Source organism: Haliotis rufescens, unplaced genomic scaffold (assembly GCF_023055435.1).
Source record: "Haliotis rufescens isolate VD_foot unplaced genomic scaffold, xgHalRufe1.0.p SCAF_15, whole genome shotgun sequence".
NCBI classification, from domain to species: domain Eukaryota; kingdom Metazoa; phylum Mollusca; class Gastropoda; order Lepetellida; family Haliotidae; genus Haliotis; species Haliotis rufescens.
The window spans coordinates 9,676,575-9,692,248 of record NW_025963835.1 but is presented as its reverse complement, the minus strand read 5'-3'; the positions used below and the strand labels follow the sequence as shown (position 1 = coordinate 9,692,248).

Here is a 15,674-nt window from a genome sequence, read left to right as displayed (position 1 = left end):
CTAAAAGTTTTAAACTCTGTATGTGAGGAAGGCGACGGTACAACTCAACCAAACGATATTCGCCGATCGCATGGACTTGGAGGAGCTACAGCAAAGAAACCGAGACCTGTCATATGTGCGTTCTGGGAAACTGGGGTGAAGATTTGGGCCTTAACGACGAGAGAACAGTTAAAAGCTAAACAAATGGGCATATCAAACGACCTAACTGCATCACAGCGGAATAAACTGAAAGCTCTAGCTGAAGATGGGAAGAGGGGTTTCTACAAAAATGGGAAACTTGTAGTAGTGGATATGCCTCCTAAACAAGACTCCACGTTTGCCAAAAACGGAACACAACTCTTCAGAACAACATAATAGAGATCTGCTCATCCACAGGGATACGACCGGGCCCGACTTACGTCACCATCGGTAGATACCTGTCAACAATGTGTCGACTTTGACATGGAATATTTCAGGTCTGCACAATAAAATGAAAGATGATGAGTTTATTAACTTGATCAGAGATTTCGACATCCTCCACTTATCAGAAACTTGGTCACATGAAAAATATGTTCCATGTAACAAATGTTATAATTGGGATAACTCTTTCTTTGTAAAGTACATATTCTCGTACTTTTTTGGGTTGAGTCCCATGCGGAATTCGAACCCACACTGCCAGAGTGAGATACCTAATCGCCAGCACACAAAGTCAGCGATCTAACCCACTCAGCCACCGAGGCTTCCGCTAAAATGAAAGTCCGACAACTGGTAGTCTAGATCACGTACTTTGTGAACCCCTCTGACAAGAGTAATTTGTCAAGCCATTTTTGTGGAAGCCTCGTGTGTGTTGGCGATTAGGTGCCTCACTCTGGCAGTGTGGGTTCGAATCTCCCTGTTGCATTTAATCTATCTACGAATATTGATCTATCAGAAACTACAACAGAGGTCCGTTCAGGTGACCAAATGATCAGTAGTACTAGGAATTCATGGAATGAGGATAAGAGATTTATATTCATTGAAATGTTAGCATCTTTCAATGATGAATTGGAGGATGCGGTACATATAGCCTTACCAGACATTAATTACGGGATTAAACAGATACCTTATTGTGATCAGCTGACTGTATGAAGCGTTGTGTATGTATTGTCAATGTATTTCGTAATCATAAGTGAGTGAGTATGGTTTTACGCCGCTTTTAGCAATATTCCAGCAATATCACGGCGGGGGACGCCAGAAATGGGCTTCACACATTGTACCCATGTCGGGAATCGAACGCGGGTCTTCGGCGTGACGAGCGAACGCTTTAACGACTCGGCTATCCGACCGACCCTCCGGATGAATATACTGGTACTTATTGGGTTGAGTCTGTCACTGATGATATATTTAATGCCCCTTTCAGCAGTGAAGAAATACAAGAGAATATTCGTATGTTGAAATGTAATAAAGCAGCTGGAACAGATTATGTAATTAGTGAAATGTTTCAATGTTCAGGTAATATTCTTGTTCCATATCTACATGTATTGTTCAATTATCTATATGATAAAGGTGTTTTTCCTTTGGAAACATGAAGAACAGGCAGGATTTAGAGCTGGATATTCCACAATAGACAATGTTTTCATTTTACAAGCTTTAATTACAAAATATCTCTCAAGAAGAGGGGTCAAATTATGTGCATGTTTTGTCAATTTCGCTAAGGCATTTGATTCCGTTCAAAGAAAAAACTCTGGCACTTATTTGGTAAACATGGGTGGGCATCAAAGATGGAAAAATCATTAAAAGCCATTTACGAATCAATTAAAGCTTGTGTACGAACCAAAGACAATAACCTTACAAGTATGTTTGTGTATTAAGCCCATTCTTGTTCCCTTTCTTCATAAATGAACTTGTTCTTGAAATTAACTCAAAATCTAAAAATGGCACCCAGTTATATCCAGATCTAAAAGAAATATTCCATTTACTTTTTGCTGACGATGTCTTCTTTTCTGATTTGGTAATTGGTCTTCAACGTCAAATCAATATTTTGGAAAATTATTGTGACAAGTGGTCACTGTCCGTCAATCTAATTAAAACTAAAGTTCTTGTTTTTATAAGCGGTGGGAAATTATCAAAATTAGAGACATGGATATACAAAGACACTCATATAGAGGTAGTTTCATCTCATACTTACCTTGGAATATTGTTTACTAGGACTTTCAGTTAGAATAAATATCTAGAATATACATCTTTAAAGCGAAGAAAGAGTTGATGTCAATCCTACAAAGTTTGTGAAAATATATTAATCAGCCCTACATTTTATACTTTCAGATTTTTTTTCAGATAATGCCAATTTTACTTCATGGATTAGAAATATGGGGCTATAGAAAATATGTATGTATAGAAAAAGTTCATTTTTATGCATGTAAACATGTAATTGGGGTTCGATCCTCCAAGCCAAATAGTATTGTACTTTGGGAATTTGGCAGATATTAATTATATATATTTTCGCTTAAGCGCTGTATAAATTATTGGTGAAAACTGACGACTCTTCCATCCACGCGATACCCAGTAAAAGCCTATAACATGCAGGTCTATCTCTATCAAAATGTCAGTCATTCACGCAATTATAATAATTGGGCAACAAATATCAAAATCACCCTTTTCAGTTCAGGCCTTGGGTACGCATGGATGGAACAGGGTGTTGGAAATCTCAAGATGTTTAAGTCATTATTACTCCAACGAGCTCAAGATTGTGGATAGAAAAACTAAGAAATAGCAAATGTACATATATTCTCTCTTCAAAAATCAATTTATACTCGAAGAATATCTAATATATGTTACAATAAAAAAACTTCTAAGATCGCTAGCGCATTTCAGAGCAGGTTATTATGATTTAAAGATATATATAAAGGTATATTTCAAAAGTCTAACAATATCTGTACATCTTGCAACCTTAATGTTGTAAAAAAATGAATATCATTTTATGCTTGTGTGTAAACTGCTATTATATTTCATACTGCCATTGTAATAAAACTGCCATTGAATTTTGCACTGCTACTCTGCTGTGTGTACTGCCATTGCAATAGCTTTGCAGTTATTTGCATTGATTTTGTAATACAACCATACAAGGTATTGAGCCAAAATGTGGTGGTGGTGGTCACTTGGTGATTGTAGTCATCGCAGTTATCGGTACATAGGATTTGTTTGTTTGTCAGTTTGTATGTTGTTTAATGACGCACTCAAGAATATTCAAGCTATATGACGGCGGTCTGTAAATAATCGAGTCTGGACCAGACAATCCAGTGATTGACATCCTGAACATCGATCCACGCAATTGGGACACGATGACATGCATCAACCAAGTCAGCGGGCCTGACCAGCCGATCCCGTTATTCACCTCTTCCGACACACATAGGCACCTATTACGACACGCATGGGTTGCTGAAGACCTATTGTGCCCCGGATCTTGACGGGTCAGGTACATAGGAAAAGTCAAAGGTAGAGGTCAGCTATCATCAATAACGCGTATGTCCCCCGTTGGAATCGATAGCAGCCTGACATCTCCTGCCCATGGAAGAGACGAGTATGCGAATCACATCCTGAGGAATCGTAGCCCGCCCGGCCTGCAACGCAAAAGCCAACTGCTGCAGCGTCTGGGGTTGTGGTGGACGTCGGCGTAGCCGTCTATCCAATTCACCCCACATGTGCTCTATCGCCTTCAAATCCGAGGATCTGGAGGGCCAGGGGAGTACAAAAACGTTGTTGTTGTGTTGACAGGCTCTTGTGATCTATGCTGCATTCAGTCGAGCGTTGTCCTGCTGGAATACACCGTTGCGTTGGCTGCAATTGGGAGGACGTGTGGTGGAAGAATTTCGTTGATGTGTCGTTGAGCCGTAAGATAGCCCTAGATAGGGGTAGTTACTCTTGGTCGTCCCGACCTTGGGCGATCACGTGTTGACCCATGCTGTTGAAACCGATCCAATGGTGATGGTGCTGGGCGCTACATTGAAAACCCTGGCTACAGCTGATCGGTATTCCCCTGCCTGCAAGCGGCCTATGGCTATGTTTCTTTGCACTTCTGTTAATCTTGGCTTGCTGTTGAACTGTCACTGTTCGATTGACGCAGATACCAGGCAATCAAATTCCCTGCACTTTAATACTGTTCATAGTGCTGCTGCACGTGCCATCCAACACCTTTCATGAGGTGTCAGGTTAACATTGGCTTGATTTATTATTTCAATGTCGCCAGACACGACCACGCCTATCAAGGAAGTGCATTCGGAATCGGGACTCTTCTGAAAACATGACAAGTGATCAGCGACGATTAACCAAGTTTCGACGTTGTGTACACCATTGATATCTGTTGGCAATATGATGATTTGTAAGGGACGTCACAACATGTGACCGTTGAGCGTGCAGAAGAGCTGCATGAACTCGTATTCCAGTTGCTGGATGAAAGTTTGTAGCAATTCGATTCGCCGTTTGAGCTCGATTTCGTAGAGTCTGGTTTCGGATCAATTAACCCTGTACGCTTGTCGTCCACCTGGGACGCCCTGAACGGGGTTGATCGTCAACATATGGGTTTGTTGGTACCTGTTCCATAGTCTGTTAATCAGAGACTGTGAAATATTGATAGTTTTGGCAGCTACACGCCGACTTGCATTTCTAGTGAGTGAGTGAGTTGGGTTTAACGCCGCTTTTAACAGTATTCCAGTCACATCGCGGCGTGTCAGCTTAATGTGGGAGGAAAGCCCGAAGTGATGCAGGCCTCATGATCAGACGTTTACCACTTCGGTGAAACCCACGAGCACGGGTATGGTGCTGACAAACCTAGAAACATAATCGGGGCGAACCGGGATTCGAACCCGCAATCATAGGTTTCTGGCGTGCCCAAGGGACGCAACTCTGCACAGCGAGTCGTGGCGCCTTAGACGACAGGGCAACCCGTGCCCCCCCATTTCTAGTAAATACACAAACAATGAATGAAGTCAAGTAAATTACAACTAAACTAGTGTCCAAAAGAAACGATACCAACTTATTTTCAAAATTGTTTTTTACTAAGTGAATTGTCAAGTATGAAAACATGCCAATTCGTATTGCACATCCCAAACACAGCATAGTCGATAAAAAATACCGGGAACACGTGATCACTTCCGGGAAAAAACGTAAATTTCGTGAAAGTGACATTTCCCTCTCTAGCATGTTCTGCACGTGCAGAAAAACTGTATAAAACGGCTAATCAGACACGTTGATATCACAGCAACAAAAAGAACACAAGATATGCCACGTTTGACAGCCATCGAGAGAGAGAGAGCCGTTGGAATGGTCCAACAAGGAGCGTCACACGTCGACGTCGCCAGAAGGTTGGGCTGCGCACGCATCACTATCACCAAGTTGATGCAGCGGTTGCGTCAGACAGGTCAGACGTCAGACAGGCCCAGGAGTGGAAGACCACGAATAACCACGCCCCGTGAAGATCGTTACATCCGGGTATTACACCTGAGGAACCGCACCGTAACAGCGACGTCCACGGCGGCTACAGCACTGGGACATAGGATCAGTCGACAGACCTCCTACAGGAGACTACGGCAGTATGGTATCCGGCCACGTCATCCCTACCGCGGACCGCTCCTGACGCCTCGACACCGGAACATCAGACTGATCTGGGCCAGGCGAGTTCGACGTTGGCAACGGCGGGACTGGGCACGTGTTATGTTCTCTGTTGAGAGCAGATTCCTCATCTTCAGAAACGATGGACGGCAGCTTGTATACCGACGATTTGGTGAACGTTTGGCGCCTAACTGTATCCAACAGGTCCGGCCGTTTGGAGGTGGAGGGTTAATGGTTTGGGGTGGCATATATGGTGACGTCAAAACGATGCTTGTCGTACTTCGTGGAAACCTGAATGCACAGCGTTATCTTGATGACATCCTACGGCCTGTTGTGGTGCCCTTTATTCAGCAACAGCCTCGTGGACTCCTTTTCCAACATGACAATGCAAGGCCACACACAGCAAGATTGACACAGAACTTCCTTGCCAACGCCAACGTACAGGTTTTGCCATGGCCCGCATCTTCACCGGACATGAATCCCATCGAGCACTTATGGGACCACCTTGATCGGCAAATCCGACGTCGCGTGTGCCTCCAGTCAACGTCCAGGACTTGGAACGATGTCTCCTCGAGGAATGGCAACGCATCACTCCCAACGTCATCAGACGTTTGACGTCATCAGTCCGTAGGCGTGTTCTGGCATGTATTGATGCTCACGCTACTGACTTGACTTTGAGACGTGTGGTGTGACATTTCCGGTTGTTTCTGTGATCAGTGCTCTAACGAAATGTTCATTTTTCGACCCCACCCATCTTTAAAGGCTTGTCATATTGGTTGTACAGATTTTATTGAAATGAAATTTTTGTACAGATGTTGTGAAAGGATTTCTCAAAAGCATAACACCAATCCTAAACTTCTGCATTGTTTAGTTTTTCTTTTATGTCGTTGCAAACAGGTGGTATCGTTTCTTTTGGACACCAGTTTATATCATAAGCAGAATCAATAAGAATAATCGACCTTCCTTGAAAAGTGTTAAAATCAGGAATCACACCTTATTCCCGTGTGCGGTGCAACTGCGTGAGGCACGTGCAAACTACAGGATGTATTTTGATGTTTAGTTTTACAGACATAAAACGATTTTGCATATCTTTAATCTAATACTTGGTAGTAACATTTATATTTCATGACCATCTACATTTTAATAGTACATATATAAAAAATTTACTTTACTAAACTAGCACAACTATCAATTATAGTGAACTTCAGTGTCGCATTTACAATGATTGTTTATGCCTGTGTCTGATTGAACATTTGTTTCCAACAGTTAATTGCCCTGTAGCTATGACATGTATATGACTTGAATCACTTAATTGACATTACTTAAAGGTGCTAATCCCCATTGTATTCTACATTAAGCGTCAGCTGTTTATGACATTGGATGTAAGCCTTGGTCAAGAGATGAAAATCGAGGGTTTCACCCTTAGCCTAGATAGGGTTAGGCTATGTGCTCCGGAGAACCAACACAACAACCGCTACCACTATTATGTGCTAACCTGGCACCTGGGTCTTCATGTATAAAATAAACTTGTACATACCGTAAGCCATCGACTCCATGTTGTCACTTCCTCCTGCACCCTTGCATATATAGGAATATGCAAATAACCATTATCGACGTTATGTGCGTCTCTAACGCCTGCAACCTACGTGTTGTGTTCCAGCTTGTAAATATGTATTCTTAACAACGATTTTCGATATACCATATTCAGAACGGCGGTTTATGATTGAAAAATGCCACATACGCAACGATTGTTTATTGTTGTAAATATGCAAATATGCAATTGTAAATACATTATGTTCGTGCAGACGATATGTAAAAACATTTACACGTAAGTAAAGATAAACGCTTCTTCTGGTGTGGATAACATGAGGAAAAGGGTTTACTTACAGATCGGCTTGCCCTTTGAAGATGATATTAGGTGGTGTCCCGGTCAATGTCGCCATACCTCCCACGTTAGCCGCGAAAGCAACGCAAAGACTAAAAGACTTTGCAAGACAGGTGAATTCTTTATCGATTGATTGTCTCTTTTCATTCCTGAAACAATTTGACAATATTGTATATGCTTGTTTGTCTTGTGTAGAATGCAAATGCTTGTGAGTACATATGACATATATGATTGAACACGAGGCAGTTGGAGATATTCCAAGACGGTTGTATGATGTATGATACTTGTGTGCCTACAAGGTTTCATCAATAAATACTGAAAGGTTAATTAGTTATGCTCCTGAAAATGAAAACTCTCATTTGACGCGCAACATCAAACACATAAAATACAGACAAGAATAGCAAAAGCACTTATCTAGTGTATAAACAGTTTTACAAAGAACTGAGAAATACAAGCTTCAAAATAAATTTTTCATGATCAGAAAAAATCTCCACAAAAAGCAGAGTCCATTGTACGATACTGACCTATTTATAAACATGAGTTTATCAAACGATGATATCACGCGTTTGTCAAATAATGAGCGTTTCTTACACACCTGTGGGTGAGAAATCCATTTGATATAACTGGTATCAAACATATGTGTGGGGTCGAATTCCATGAACGTGATTGGCTACTCCATGGTGATGACCTGAGGTCAGATCATGACGGACTACTTTCGTTTTCGTAAGTCACTCATAAGTTACTCGTGTTTCAGTCGAATGTTCACCAACATCAGTGTTGAATGTTATGGTTTTTGAGCCTTAGCCCCTGGATGTCCCTCCTCATCAACCCTCCCACAAATACACTTCACAGTTTTCAATGTTCTGTGTGAAATTCCCTTTTCTGTGATAGCATCCACTGTCATTTTAGGCAAAGCAAAACTACTGAAAGTGACCTTTGAAAATTAGGAACATCAGAAATGTCGCCATATTTAATACATTACTAAATCATTCACGGCGTCAATTATTTACAATATGGTCAGAAATCTAAATATTGGATATTTACTCCAAGAACTGAATTTTTGAATAGCATATAAGTGGTCACGGTTAGATTTCTGTCTTTTTTTCATCAAATCACCAATGATTATTCTGAGAATCTTAGAATCATTTATAATGTTTTGGAAAGCACGAGCGCCAAAGTGTATTTTCCGCCATATTTAATATAGCGTTTAAATAATCACATTCACGTATACTGGTTATGAGACGCCTATTACATCGCGTATTTTTCAACTCAGATTTTACCAATAGAAATTATCTGAATGAAATCAAGCAAAATAAATTGTGTGTGGAAACGAAAGCTGTGCTCGGAAAACTGTTCTTGCTTGAAATGTAAACAAAGCAAAATTTAGATTGTACACGGTGTAGCATTCTCTTATTGTTGCATATGTGTCTGAGAATAGTCATAGGAAGAGTATCGTAGCTCAACTTATGGAATTAACAATATATACGTTACAATGATCAGGTAAAGTTTCCGTCCTGTGTGACGCCATGATTGACTGACGCAAAACCACACTCAACGAAGACGGTGGCTTCTGCATTTTGCAACTAATTCTATTGGTTATATTAGAAAACATAAGCAGATTGTCAGATTGTTTCTGATAACTTACATAACACATTTATTTATATACGATACGAAAATCCTCCTCTGAAAATCCCGCGAAGTGTACACACTATTTTGTAAAAGTCGGTCACCGGTATTGATGTCACACCACAGTAAACATTGTTGTACATATTTGGTAATTTCTTTGAGGTGAAACTTAACTCGGTATCCAGCGGGTTCTTCAGTTTTATCTAGTTTGCATTACTATCATCGCCTTGATAATCCACAGATATTTCGGAAACCTTTTTGGGTAGGGTCACATTATTTATGACTAGTAAGCAGTACCCCGGATGAAGTCACTCATGACAGTTGTTTTATGCATTAATGCGCCAGTGCGATCATGAGAATAAACAAAATGCATTCAACTTTCGGTTTTCTCTTCATTACCATCTCTCTGTGAAACGTGTTGTGTTACACCCTGATTAAACAGCGTTTGAGCAGGTTTTAGTATGAGGCTCTTTGGAATCTTTTTCGAAAAGGTATGCTCTATTGTACCCCAAACGTTGTGAAATATAAACACTACAGGCTGAGCCAAATATGCCTTTTGAGAGAATTTGAAATTACCACTACAACCCCAAGTCAAAACGTCAATCCATGGAAAGGCACCATTCCACTTCGGCCCCAAATAAATTCAAGTCTTCAAGATCAGTGAAGAAAGAACTGTATTCTAGGATGCAAAGTGCGATCCTAGTTGATTACTTAGAAAGTCAAAAGACGATCACCAGTTTCTACTATGCTGACTCAAATTTGTTTCATCGTCTGAGAGATTCTAACAAAGAAAAACGTCGAGGAATGCGGACTGCTAAAAATGCCTCTTCTCCAACTCTCAGATTGTAAAGGCTGCTGTGCGACAATGGGGATTCGAAGAGCTTCCCCACTCTCCATACTTGCCAGACCCGGCACCAAGTGATTTTCACCTGTTTCCTAAACTGAAAGAACACCTCCGTGAAAAGCACTGTGACGACAACGATGACTTCAAAGCTGCCGTGAATAGGGTTTTCAGGGTGGCTTCTGGAAACTTCTTTCTTCTTCCAGACTGGAATTGAAAAACTTCTCGATCGATATGAGAAGTGTAGTGAAAAGCAGTGATATCGTGTTGAAAAATATAATTAAAAACACTTTTTGACCAGCCCTCGTATCTTGCAATAACAGCAAGTACGGGATACACCTACGTTGGTATGACAGTCCAGATTTGAGTTTATTATGTTACTGTGTACACCTTGTGATGAGAGAATTACAGTCAAGCATCTCCTCCTTGATTATTTCAATTTATCCATCACAAGGGATAACTATTTTCAGATATTTATAATTACATGAGTTTGCGATTAAGTATTTGAATACTATAAGAAATAGAGCCAATATATACATTTTGCAATTGTGTGCACAGTTTACAATATTGGAAGTGTTAAATTTGCTACTTGGTGTAAACTTATATTCCACCTAAGAGGGTATGTGAGAAGTATTTTATACATATGACAGTTTAAATCATAGTATATTTGTAAATTATAATTCATGGTTAAATTGCATACAATCGCCAGCAGCTGAATTGATGGTTTTAATCCTGCTGGGGAACTGTGCACGTAATTGAGATATCGTAAGTTTCGACCGTCCCAAATATGGTGGCCTACCTGGCGATCTATAGCTCGTTTTCATATTGTGTTGTTGAATAATAGTTTCTTCTGTTTGTCTCAGACTAGTTGTACTGTCCATAGCTGACAGATGTTTACTGCTCCAATTGTATAACTTTATAATGATACGGCTGAAATACTGCCGACGTGAATTTAAATTGTAACTCATTCACTCACTCGAGAGGTTCGAATACGACGTGTCATAGCAGTCATGTTGGTATTTGTTTACTTACAACATATATGTTCCGGTTTTCTTTTAAATATTTTAGATTTTTACATTGTTTTCACTATGATCTTAAATATAGAACAGAATCAGAGATTATGGAGAGGGTTTTGTATCCTTTGTTTTCGCGTCAGAATCGCTAGCAATCATTCACATCTTAGCTATGTCTAAACTGTTCGTGACACCTCAAATACGGTTCTAGATGTATATAAAGAGCTGCTCATAATGAGTTGTTAAAAAGATATATCAAAGTTAAGATTTTTAGTGTAATAATTCATTCAATTTAATATTACAACAGGGGCAATGTCACTGTGTTGCAAACGTTACGTCAAAGTGTATCAAAGTCCCACAATGACTGAGACTCATTGTAACGATGTCTCAGACATGTTCATTTGGAGTTCAGACGTGGTGAGGGGCGTTGGCGTTAGGGGTTACAGCGTTGTTTCCACCCAACGGAAGCCTGGGTACAATTCCCTGCATGGGTGCAATGTGTGAAGCCCATTTGTGACTGCTGTGACATTGCTAGAATATTGATAAAAGCGGTTTGAAAACCACCCTAACTCACTCAAATGTGGAGGTCTGGATGGCCACTGAAGAACAGGAGGTTCCGTTTGTACATGAATGGAATGCTGTGAGGCAGAATGTTTTTGTTGCAGTAACGAAATGCCGGGACTTGCACAAGGGCTGTTCTTCAAATTAGTGATGGCCCATCCACACCATGACACCAAACGTTCAAAATGTCACCTGTATTCACGTGTTCTGCCATCTAAAAACCTGAAGGAGACATCTGATTTATCACAGAAAACAACAGTCCTCCATTGCTGTCGAGGACATCCATGATGATTTTGATACCATTGAAGCCGAAGTTGACAGTGATGGCGTGTCAAGACGATGTAACGTAATGGTCTGCATGCGCTTATTCACCTGCATCCTAAATGTTTGGTCTGCGATTCTGGAGAAAGCGCATCTGGTCTTCCAGAATGAATATGGTCACGTCTTGTTCCTTGTGCCTGGAAATGGTGCCAAAGCCATGTATGGTTCTCTGTGAAACGTTAAGAAGCCTTTTCATGGCTGACTGAGAGGCACCAGCCTCCAAATGGCCGATGGCATTGTTTCATTAGGTCTTGAGCATGGTTTATCACTTCACTACTCCTTGAATATGTGATGAACGATCTCGAGACCCCCTGCACTTTTATAGCCACTAGTGTGAGGGCATCAAAACGAGTAGTATAGGTAATGATGGTTCTGCCGCAACTCCACTGGAGCTGGATTTATTTACCTATACTGCTACTACAGATGGAATTTTTTATGCCAAAATTACTATGCAATTCAATGATAGTCATGAGATTAAGTTAAATTGGCTCTAGCTCACCACCACCTAGATGAGCCTAAATGGTAATAAAAATATTCTTTATTATTTTTATCAATAAAGCGACATTCAACATTTTTATTAAGTTCTTCGTTCATTTTACTAGGAGACCAGACTATATAACTACACTCTTCTTGTAAATTGATAAGAAACAATTTATAACCGTATTTGGTTGGTTTGACACCACTGATATAATAAAAACCTTGTGGTAATTCTATCCATTTAATAGTTTTTTCGATTGTTGGGTTGTAATTCTCCATTATTATATATATTTCTGTAAGCATTTGTCTAAATGTGATCAAACGATAGTAAGCAATCTATTTTTAATCTCCAACCAGTTCTTTGGTTTTGGCACGGAATAATTGCCGCGCTTGTTCTATGAACTTTTTTTTCTCGTCTTCGCTAATACCACTGGTCTTACGAGATTTTGATCGAATCTCCTGCTTCATTGCGTTGTATTTGGTGAGTTCTGACAACACTAAACGAAACTCATCCTCGGATATCTTACAATCGACCATTGCTGTCGAAATATGATCCTCAATGCTGTTCAACTTTGCTTCGGCGAGTATCCGAATACTATCGTGTTTTAATGCTTTCTTTTGTAACCTACGAGAAATGAATTTTATCGCTATTCCTGCCAGTCCCGAGACTCCGGCGCCTATTTCCATGATGAGCACGATAGGCGCGGCGATTATAGTTGATAGTAAACTGACACCTGCTACACCGAGTCCCATGCCAGCTGCTACAAGCGCGGTGTCAACTCCGTCGAGAGCATTCACGGCTCTGCGATACTTTTTATATAATCCAAGTCTCAACTCCCTATCCTTCTCTATTCGATGTTTTATGTTGCTTATTTGATGTAATCGAAATCCATCAACAGTTTCCATCTTTTCAAATGCCTCATCGATCGCTGGATATAAACTCATAGTGTATATTACGATCATATAATAGTCTTTAATTGGTCTTGCTGAAATGTTTTGAGAGTATACATCAACCTTATCAAATGTATATTATACGGCAAGAGAAATACTGTCACTTTTAATAATTTGGACCCCCTCGACGGTTGCAACGGGCGATGCTCCAATATGAATAATACTGCAACGTTGACGTTGGTGTTTCTTGAGCCATTTAATCGATAGGCATCTTCCGGTGCATCTCCGAACAAGACTTCAATAATAAAAGTAGAAATATAAGGTATTGCACTCAAGTTCTGTTTAATATCATCGAATTCAGTAACAAAATTTAAAGTAACATTTTTTAAGGCCGGACGACTATATAACATATGACCTGGGTTTTCTGGCAGGGGGGTAACTAACACACTTTTTCGTTTTGATGGGATATAAGCCGCGAGTACGATGCCACTATTTATTATCTTAGTTAAATTATGTGCCTTACCCATCATCACATACGGTGGGGTAATGACGATATTCAATAGCCACTCGATGTTTGCGTCGTCCATAGTCCATTTATTATCGTCGTTGCGAATAATATTGTACGAAGTGTTTTTAATGAGTCTACTAACGTCGACATCGCTTAAATCTTCTAGATTACCCGTGAATGTAACTTCTTTCCGCTTGTATACATTATCGTGTAAGTGTAAAGCGTATAACTTACCATTGGTACCGGGTTTACCGAATCCTTCTGTGTCTCCGAGATCGGAAAGCGCAATTGTATTACATTGTCTGAACGTTCCAGGGCCTGATGCATCAACCATTATTTATAATATGGAGTGTTACACTTAAGTATCCTATATTTCAGGTTGGTGTTTTACATCTAATATAGAAATTTTGAGGTCTGAAATAATACCCCGCTTTAATTTTTTATATTGTAATGACGAGAAAGATTCCGTTCTACCACTATTATATTTTTCATTTTTTACTGGAATAGATCTGAGCAGATTTGAAGGACTTTCTAGTTGAATATTATCCGTCGTGCTTATTTGATCAAGATGGATGCACAACTCTTTATAGGGAACTAGATTGGGTAATATAGCTCCATGTATTATTATGTCGGTTTCTATAAATGCGGGGAGTGTAAATCCAAGTGTAACTGGTAAGTTACCGTAAAAAATTGTATCTTTTTCTCCAGAGTCGAATTTCACTGTTCCATTCGACTCATTTTGTGTGAGACTCATTCCATTAGGCTTAAAAATTTCATCATTCAGTGAGCATACGCTGTAATACCCATCAGGTATAGTAATGGATTTGTTTTCACTTGATATATACATCCTATTATTACCTTTCGCAGCACTTATATTGGTCCACAGTGGGTAATACGTTACATCACAGATAGCGACTTCGAGTTGTCCATCTGAGTTATCGATAGTATGAAGCAGTTCAATAGACTGACCATTTGTTATTCCCGGGAGTGTAACATACATATTAAATATACAATGATACTATATCATAACTTAAACATGAAATCGAGATACATTACTAATCAATTGATTATAGTAACTGCCTCTGGTGCTGAATTTATCGTTAAATTCCCTGATATCTTTGAAAATTACAGGGTCACGGCAACTAGCGATAAAATGGTGCACGATTGGTTTCACAATCCGATGCAATTTTGGCAGAATCAGTTAAACTTTGCCGTATGGTGTGCCACAACGGGATGTGGTGTATCTCTTTATTCCCCAGGATTTATGCAAAATAAGTCTGTTATATCATTTCACGTATACTATCAGATTAGACGTATACTTAAAGAAATTAGTGCTCCATTACCGCAAGATCGGGCGTGGAATTCCACAAATAATAATTATGATAGGTCCGCGTATGAGCGTTTTTGTCAGGAATTTAATGTTTCTACGAGTAAAGATTGGCGTATTAAAGGAGCAAACCATGGTCTAGGTGTTCCTTACGCAGAGGAAAAAATAACCGTCAAAGAAGAAAGCGATTATGTATATAAAAAAATTAATAAACTTCCAGTTGATATTCCTAAGTTGCGGCGTACAAGCAAACTTTACTCAAGAATATATGATCATTGGCATAAAACCAGTCATTGGTATGAAGGCTGGGAACTTTATAGTAACGATTGGAGAGGGGATATTGTGAGTTTTAAGAGTGGGTCCATTTATATTGTTAAAAAACTTGTACAACTGAACGATGACGCTTGGAATGAATTTCTTAATGATAAAACGGAAAATAATTTTACTAACCCAGGATTTGTAAGATTTAACGAATCGATAAGAACTTATGTATGGGCAATTCTCGGTGCACAATCGCAAACACGAACGTCCGGGACTATACATGTCTCCGAGTAATATGGAACTTAAGATCGGTCAAGTGATAGGTTATAATAATAAAATTGTTATCGCTACCGATAAAGAAAAACCAGGTATAAATTCAGATATTAACGTCGAATTAA

The 15,674-nt window shown here is 39.7% G+C and overlaps 1 protein-coding gene across 4 annotated transcripts in view; it reads right to left on the bottom strand.

Moving 5' to 3' along the window:
- LOC124147146 (solute carrier family 13 member 5-like) overlaps positions 1-15,674 on the bottom strand; it is a 168,609-nt gene that overhangs the window by 49,502 nt on the left and 103,433 nt on the right. For all 4 annotated transcript variants that reach the window (XR_007221017.1, XM_048396116.1, XM_048396114.1 and 1 more), the window contains one exon: positions 7,453-7,599. Coding sequence is in view for 3 of the 4 variants with exons in the window: in XM_048396116.1 (XP_048252073.1) it covers positions 7,453-7,599 (147 nt within the window). In the remaining variant the exon portion in view is untranslated. The remainder of the gene's footprint in view (positions 1-7,452; positions 7,600-15,674) is intronic.